Source organism: Gallinula chloropus (genome assembly GCF_964237585.1).
Source record: "Gallinula chloropus genome assembly, chromosome: 35".
In the NCBI taxonomy this organism is placed as follows: Eukaryota; Metazoa; Chordata; class Aves; order Gruiformes; family Rallidae; genus Gallinula; species Gallinula chloropus.
This window is the reverse complement of record NC_140120.1, coordinates 1,014,025-1,022,647: the sequence shown is the minus strand read 5'-3', so window position 1 is coordinate 1,022,647 and position 8,623 is coordinate 1,014,025. Positions and strand designations below refer to the sequence as shown.

At 53.9% G+C, this 8,623-nt stretch overlaps 1 protein-coding gene across 1 annotated transcript; it reads right to left on the bottom strand.

Annotated features, from left to right (window-relative positions):
• Nucleotides 1-1,266: 1,266 nt before the first annotated feature.
• On the bottom strand, nucleotides 1,267-2,202 carry LOC311203104 (olfactory receptor 14A16-like; the record flags this gene model as incomplete). The annotated part of the gene is made up of 1 exon (XM_084277739.1): nucleotides 1,267-2,202. The coding sequence occupies one exon, from the start codon at nucleotides 2,200-2,202 to the stop codon at nucleotides 1,267-1,269; it is 936 nt and encodes a 311-aa protein (XP_084133865.1).
• Nucleotides 2,203-8,623: the final 6,421 nt, after the last annotated feature.

Sequence of the window (8,623 nt, the reverse complement as noted above, 5' to 3'; positions counted from 1 at the left end):
ACATGGACCTCTGACAGTCCCCTGGTGTCCCTCCATGGAGGGACAAACAACCCCTCTTAGCTGGGGTGGGAGGCCAGTGTGGAAATGATTGTCACTGGCTGGTAACGACTGCTCTGGGGCAGCTTTTCAGGATGTCCCACACACATGGGCACAGACCAGGTCCTGCTCTACTAGTGCTTCACGTCTCCCCCAGGAGGTCTGGCTGTGTGAGGACACTTCTGTCTGCCCCCAGCCTGTACACACACACAGAGCTGAGTTGTACAGGGATTATTTTTATTTCCCTGGCCCTTGCCAGACCACACTCACCACTTGCCCATCCCAGCACTCACCACTCCCCTCTCCCAGACAAGCAGAACATCCCAGTCTCTGCAAGACATGGTTTCCTGCTCTTCTCCCAGGACATCCCATCTCTCCATAGTGCCCTTCCTCAAAACAGGAACATCTGTGTGGGCCTGGCTGGCCATTCTTACACTCCCTACCCATGCTCTCCACTACCCTTGGGTTGGCTGTGCTGCTCTGCAGAGCAAGTGGGCTGTGGGCCTGGGCTCACAGGATGACTCTGCAAGGGACATGCTGATTGGGCTTGGTGCCAAATCCATCTCTGGGACATCGCTGCTCCTCACTGCCTCCTACAGAAGCTCTTAGGTGGCCATGGAGTGTAGTCAGAAATGTCCTGCCTTCCTGCAGTGCTGTGAGACGTGTTTGGATGCTGCACCAGATCCAGCCTATGGAAGTGCACTTTTGGTAAACCAAATAATTCACCAGGCTCCTGTCCCTGTGCCTGCTGCCCTGTGCCTGCTGTGTCCCCTGCAGTTGCAGAACTCTCACTTCATGGTTCACACCCAGATTTAGCATTTGATCTCTGGGTCACTTTACCTTGGAAAGGCTCGTGCCCACTGGGATCCATTCAGTTCTGGAATCCTGGCACACGCCCTCCCTTCAGAACTCCTGTGCTCTCCTGGAAGCTCCTGATTCCTTCCAGAAAATCACCCCCTGTAATCAATCAGACCTATCACAGCCTGTAGAGCCAATGGCAGGTTAGTTGGAGTCCATTCACCATCTACGTGAGTGCTGGCCTCTTACAAGGGATATCCAAGCCACACCTCAGTCCACAGAGAACATGGAACTCTGCTCTCATCCTACTGCCCATGGAAAAACAAGCATAGCAACAGTTTCTTTTGAGTCTGTTCCTTGGGCTTGTTCTTGAGAGAATCTCTGGCAAAAGACTTAATTATGACACGAGTGATATGCAGAAGACAACAGGCACTACATGGGATCTGAAAAGCACCAAGTCAGCAGTTTCCACACAGCATCCTTGAGCTCCTGGTTCCTCATGCTGTAGATGAGGGCATTCACTGCTGGAGGCACCACCGAGTACAAGCAAGCCACCACCAAGTCCAGGGATGGGGAGGAGATGGACGTGGGCTTCAGGTAGGCAATCATGCCTGTGCTGATGAACAGGGAGACCATGGCCAGGTGAGGGAGGCAGGTGGAAAAGGCTTTGTGCCGTCCCTGCTGCGAGGGGATCCTCAGCACAGCCCTGAAGATCTGCACATAGGACACCACAATGAACACAAAACACACAAAGAATAAACAGGCACTAAGAACAATAAGAGCAGATTCCCTCAGGAAGTCTTCTGGGCTGGAGAGCTTGAGGATCTGTGGAATGTCACAGAAGAACTGGTCCAGTTTATTGCCATGGCAGAGAGGTATAGCAAATGTATTGGCTGTGTGCAGCACAGCATAGAGAAACCCACTGGCCCAGGCAGCTGCTGCCATGTGGACACAAGCTCTGCTGCCCAGGAGGGTCCCGTAGTGCAGGGGGTGGCAGATGGCAACGTAGCGGTCATAGGCCATGACTGTGAGAAGGGAAAACTCTGCTGATAGCAGAAAGTAAAAGAAAAAGACCTGTGAAGCACAGGCTGTGTAGGAGATGGCCGTGGTTCCCCAGAGGGAATTGACCATGGCTTTAGGGACAGTGGTGGAGATGGATCCCAGGTCGAGGAGGGAGAGGTTGAGGAGGAAGAAGTACATGGGGGTGTGGAGGTGGTGGTCACAGGCTATGGTGATGATGATGAGGCCATTGCCCAGGAGAGCAGCCAGGTAGATGCCCAGGAAGAGCCAGAAGTGCAGGAGCTGCAGCTCCCTCGTGTCTGCAAATGCCAGGAGGAGGAACTCAGTGATGCAGCTGCTGTTGGACATTATCTGGTTCTTTGCATGGGGGCATTGTTCTAAAAAGGAGAAGACAGAGGAAAATTAGAACAGACATTTTTAATCCACATCCCAGCCCAATCCAAACCTCAAGGCATTTCCTCTCTTTGCTCTGTGCTGGCTGAGAGTGCTTTAAGGAGCAGGACCTCTTCCAGTGTGCTGCCACAGAATCAGCTCTGTGCTGTTGCAATGAGTACATGGGAATGAGTGCTTCACATCTCTGATGATCAGAAAGGATTTCATACACAATTCACCCTTAATAGAAATTTTCAGTTTCCATTGATTGGAAGAGTGGAAGAGAGGCTCAGCATGTCTTTATGAGGACTCCTCATAAAGTGTTTCTTTCTGTCCACCATCACATCACGCCAGTACTATTTTTAGAGGTAGAAAACCTCTGAGCAGGTGTGGAGCAGCCAGGCAAAAGGGCTCAGCAAGCTGGGGCTCAGTGCAGAGACAGGAGAGTTGCGATGCCCATCGGTCCCATTCCCACCTGCCCTGTGCTTTCCCTTTTTCTTCCTCGATGATGACTGTGCACATAAAATCACTCTTTAAAGAAATTGTAACTTTACCCTGATGGAAGCAGGGGAATTCTGTTTCAAAGGATACATCTATGAACTCTTTTTCCAGCACAGAGGTGGAGTTGTGATGGAGAGGGCAGGAAACAGCCCCTCTCAGAAAAAAGCAAGGGAACCTGAGAGGAGACTGGGAACCCACAAGACGTGGCTCAGCACTCTTTTAGGCACTACAGGAGGGTGATGCCTTTAAAGGGGGGCAGCATTAAATCCCAGTGGGATGGAAAAAGCAGAAAGGCAGGTCTCTTGAAGATGAGATGTCTTAATTGGACAGCCAGCTTATTGCCCAGCAGACATCCACAGTGCAGGACCAAAAGACAACTGCCTGAATGAATCCTGTCTGAGTCCTGTTAGGAGTTTCCTCTCACTCCTTGACCATGGCTCTGCTGTTTGGAGTTCTGTTTGCCAGGAAGTGTTTCTTCTTCCCCACACCTCCTCCCTGTGCTTGCTGACAGACCCCATCCCACCTTCTGAGTGCTCAGGTCTGCCCTGCAGACACCTTCTGAGCACCACACACTGCCCAGGGGCACCTCTCTGTTGGAGAGTTCAAATAAACCCTGAAGAGACCACAGAGGTGATGATGATGCTGTCTGTAGGCTGAGGTGGGTGATGTGACTCTTGGGTTCTTTGAAAAACCTGCTCATCTCTCACTGTAATGCTCATCATCTCCTGTGCAGATCTGGCAGCTCCATCTACCATTCAATCTGAAAGGAGAAGCACTGACCCCAGAAAGCACCTTTGTCCCAAGTAGCCCCTACCTTGATAGTGCCTGTGAAATGTCCCAGGGGAGGCATTTGGACATCTGGAGCTGTGACCAGCCTGGACACACACACACAGCACCCCTATCGATAGCAGAAGGACCCTGGCCTGGCCTAGGAGGAAGTTACTCCTTCCACCCACAGCTTCTCCCTTCAGCACCATGGGGAGCTCCCTGGGCAGACTGACTGCTGACCCTGGATGGCAGCAGAGTCCCTGCTCCAGCAAACAGCCCCTGGGGTGCAGGGACCCTCCTCTGAAGCAACAGCCCTTGGTACCTCCAGCTACACACTGTGGCTTCACAACTATTCAGAAATTGCCTAAAAAGAGCCCCCTCCTTACAGATCCCTTGGGCTGTGCCAGCTTTAGGAGATGCCTCCAGGACTCACACCTGCACTGCCCTGCACCCTGAGACTTACTGTGTCAGAGGCTGCAAAGCTTCCTCTTCTGTTGAGCTCTCAGTCATCCTCCCAGTCCTGGCAGCCTTTAAGGTCTTATTCTGCCTTGCTCATCTCCCTGAGGTACCCTGGGGGTGACCTTCTCCCTGCTGCTCTTTGCAGAAGAGCTGCTCCTTGGCAGAGCTGTCTGCAGAGCAGCCTGCTGCCAAGAGCTCCTTCCATCCCAGGAGCCTGGAGCAGCTCAGCAGCAGAGGATCAGCCCAAGGCATGTTAATGACCCCTCTGGTGGGTTTGAGGCTGAGTCCATGCACTTCAAACCCTGAGGGGAAGCTGATGAAACTTCAGCAGGAATTAAAGTCATGCAGACTCCAACGTCTCTTGGAGCAGTAATGGGTACCCTGAGGGCCATCACTGACAGAGCAACACTGGGGCTGGTTAGAGTGGGAGACAGGAGGCCGTGATGACAGGTAGGCAAAGGCAATGTCAAGGTGGCTCTGACGCTGGGTAACCCTGCCCCCAGCCCCTGGGAAGGGCTGTCCTGTCCCACCCACACAGCTCAGGGCTCTTCCTCAGATCCAGCCTCAACTACAAAGGTTTCTCTTGGTTCCATTCTTTCCTTCTCGTGCTGCTTCCCAACGTTGAGTAAAACGTCACCACCTCTGACACCACACTTCATCCATCTCCAGATCAGCTGGGTGGCCATGCTTTTGAGGTGCAGACGAGTATGCTGGTAGCCTTGTTCATGATGAGTGTGCACCACTGGTGTGTGTGGTCCTTCTCCGAGGTGTTACTGCTCAGCCAGTCAGGTGAAGGCCTGCCTTGAGGAATGAGGTTCTTCTTCCTTCTTCAGCAGGACTGGCCATTTCTCCTTGTGACCTTCCAGAGGTTCGTGTTGGCCAGAATGGAATAGTTTCTCAGGTTTCCCTGGAGTGAATCTCCATTTGGTCAGCTGTTAATGCCTGTTTCAGGTAGTTTCCTCTGATGGTGGTGTCTGTCACCAGACAACAGCATGAGGAGTTTGTAGAATCAGAGGATCATTAAGGTTGGAAAAGACCTTCAAGATATCATCAAGTCCCCTTGTCAGACCTGCCCCAACACAACCAGTAAACCATCTCCCAAAACTCCACATCTACCTGTTTGTTGAACAGCCCCAGGTACCTCGATTCCCCCACCTACCTGGGCAGCCTCTTCAAGGGCTTCACCACTCTTTTTTGGTGAAGACGTTTTTCCTAATACCCAACCTGAACCTCCCCTGGATTAACTTGAGACCACTTCCTCTTGTCCTGTCACTAGCTTTTAGGGAGAAGAGGCCAGTACCCACCTCACTACAACCTCTGCTCAGGTAGCTGTAGAGAGCAAGAACGTCTCCCCTCAGCCTCCTCTTCTCCAGGCTGAATATCCCTACCTCCTCAGCCTCTCCTCATAAGACCTGTTCTCCTGACCCCTAATCAGCCTATTTTCCTTTCTCTGCACCCTCTCCAGCACCTCAATGTCCTTTCTATACTGTGGTGCTGAAAACGGCACACAGTACTCAAGGTGAGACCTCACAAAGGTGGCGATAGGGGTAAGATCACCTCCCTGGCCCCACTGGTCACACTGTTCCTGATACAAGCCAGGATGCTGTTGGCTTTCTTGTCCACCTGGGCACACTGCTGGCTCCTTTTCAGCCAGATTTCAACCAACAGCCCCAGGTCCTTCTCTGCCGGGCAGCTTTCTAGCCACTCTTCCCCAAGCCTGTAGCACTGCACAGGGTTGTTATGTTCCAAGTTCAGGACCTTGGTCTTGTTGAAGCTCATCCCAAGGATCTCAGCTCATTGATCCAGCCTGTCCAGATCCCTCTGAAGAGCCTCCCTCCCCTCAGGCTGATTGGCACTTCCTCCCAGCTTAGGGTCATCTGCAAACTTACTGAGAGAACATTTGATCCCTTCATCCAGGTCACTGATGAAGACATTGAACAGACCCAGACCCAGGACTGAGCCCTGGGGTACACCATTTGTGACCAGTCTCCAGCTGGTTTTGGCTCCATTTACCACAACTCTTCAGGCCTGGCCATCCAGCCAGTTTTTTACACAGACTGTGTCTGTCCAGGCCGGTGGTAGCCAGTTTCTCAAGCAGAATATATTATATTGCCTCTCTTGCAGTAAGTTCATTGAGCAACGGCAATCGCGACCTTTCACCTCTGTCACTCTAATAAACATTCTATTAGTCTTGTGAGGTACTGGAAATATACCTTAACAATCACCAACTGAACCATCCCCCCCTTTTTCCTCTCACCTACCAAATCTCATTCCTACCACACCACCTCACCACCACCCATCAGTCTTAAAGTGGCTTGTGCCAAGGACCTAACGACTGTGCAAGGAGCCACCCTGAAGACATCAGGAGAGCATTCCTTCCACATCCCACCTGAAATATATCAGGAGAGATATCAGGGGCCATTCACACACCAGGACCATTCACACATCAGGAACCATTTGCACACTGGGCCTTCCTGAAGAGCTGACCAAGCAGGAGCAAGCAGATAATCTGTGTGGGTGGTTGTTGTGTCACAGGTTCCTGAGTAGCTGATAGGAGAGACAAAAGTCCAAAGTTTGGAGGGTTGGGAGATCATTTCTGCCTGAATGCATGAGAGGCCAGGAAAGGGCCTATTGGCTGTCTGGGTTCTCAGGAAATCTAGTTAGCCTGAGTGGCGAATAGGCCAGGAGCACAATTATAGATAGTGTAGGAGCTTCTGAGGCTACTGATGCCTGAGTGGCTAATAGGCCAGGAACTGGCCGGTGTTTAGGAAATGTCCTTGTAATGTCAGGTCTGCCTCAGTACCTGACAAGCCAGGAATGGGGACATGTCAGTGGTAGATGCTGTGACATCACCTTTGCCTGAGGGGTGGATAGGCCAGGAGTGTGCACATGGCTTGTGTGTGACGTTGTGATTTCAGTGGTGCTGGAGTCGCTGTGATGCCAAGAGAAGGCACATGGCTTGTGGGCGCCCTTCTGATGTCATCAAAAGCAGAGTTGGGCCTCACCCAAATATGGCTTTTAGGAAGAACCATCATCACCAGAAGGCTGCACACAGCACCCACCCCCGTGGGACACAGTGAGTCGTGAGTGAGGTCACCATCCCTTGAACTGAGGCGCAGAGAGCGGTGGCAGCAGGAGGGTGTGAGGTCACATGGCCGAGGGCAGCCCGTGGCCATGGGCTGGGTGCAGAGCAGCCCTGTGCATCAGAGGGGCATCCCAGGGCTCAGGAGCTGCAGTGGGGCTGGAGCAGTGGGGCTGGGGCTGTCTCAGGGCACTGCAGGGATGTGCCTGGGCACGGTGCCAGCAGGAAACCACAGGCTGCTGCCCGGGGGGAGCAGGGCGAGCGCTGCGAGGTCACGTGGGCTGTGGTTTGTGCACCTGCAGGCTCCAGCTCCCGCTCTGCCCGGGGGAATAACGGCCCCTGGGTGACACGCTGAGAGCCAGGGACACGGCTGAGCCCCTGGGCTGCGTGTCTGCTGCCAGGGCAGGGACATGGCCCAGCCCGGACTCCTGCGAGGGACCCGCCGTGGGGCTCTGCGGGGAGGAAGGGGCCAGCCAGCACTCCTGGGCTGGAGCTCTGCCCCTGGCCAAGGGCTTTTCCCAGCTGCTGCTCCCAGCACAGCGGGGCTGGAGCAGGAGCAGGGGCTGTTTCCCTTCCAGCCTGACACAGACCCGCAGCAGTCCCAGCTCCGTGGCTCCCACGGCTTGGCGGTGCCTGGACGTTCTTGGCCTTGGGTTCTTGGATGAGCCCAGCAGAGGAGATGCTCGTTGCTCCCAGTGCCCCCAGCAGGGACCGAGCGGGGACAGACCCATTTCTCCTCCACACCCAGCTTGTCCCATGACCATCCCCTGCCACAGTGACCGTGACATGCGCAGCGGGACCTCTGTGTCCCTCATATATGGTCATGAACGGAGCTGGAGGAGTTCATTGGAGGGCTGGGCTGTGTCGGAGGGGAGATACCTCCCGATAACGACTAAAAAGGGGCTGCTGCTTTGATTGGCTCCTCATGCAGCTGGGTCTGCATCTACAGAGATATATCACCCTTTCATCACTGTCGTCTCTGTGGGTCCCCAGGAGCTGTGACAGGGAGTGTGCTGCTGCAGGGCTGTTCCAGCAGGACAGGAGGTTGAGGCTGGGGATGGAGGGACTCCTGTCCCCTCGGGTGCTGTGGCTGTTTGTCTGGGTTCATCTGTGCAGGGGTAAGTGCAGCATCCTTGTCCCACAGAGAGGGTCAGTGGGCACTAGTGGGAACATCGAGGGATCTCTGAGAATGGGGTGTCTTTGGAGGTGCCACTGAGATGAGGGGCAGACAGTGCTCAAGTCAACTGAATTTGTGCCTTTCCCTGTGGGTCTGGGGGCACAGGGCTGTTGCAGGGGGGTTCTGGGCTTGTGGGGAGATTGTGCCCTGTGAAGATCCGGGCACAGTGTATGGGCGGGAAGGGGAAGGTGGTTGTTGAGTTTGGAGGAGGTGCTGCTGGCTGTGGGGTTGTGAATAACTGAGTGGGGTTAGAGCTGAGCACCTCCAGCATGGTGAAAGCCTTGGGGACCAATGTGAGCCTGACACTGCCCTGAGGACAGCATGGAAGGGTACATCATGCAAACTGGTTCCTGGGAAGGAGGACCCTCCAGACCTGTGGTCTAGTGTTCAGTGCTCTCCTGAAGGTTCCC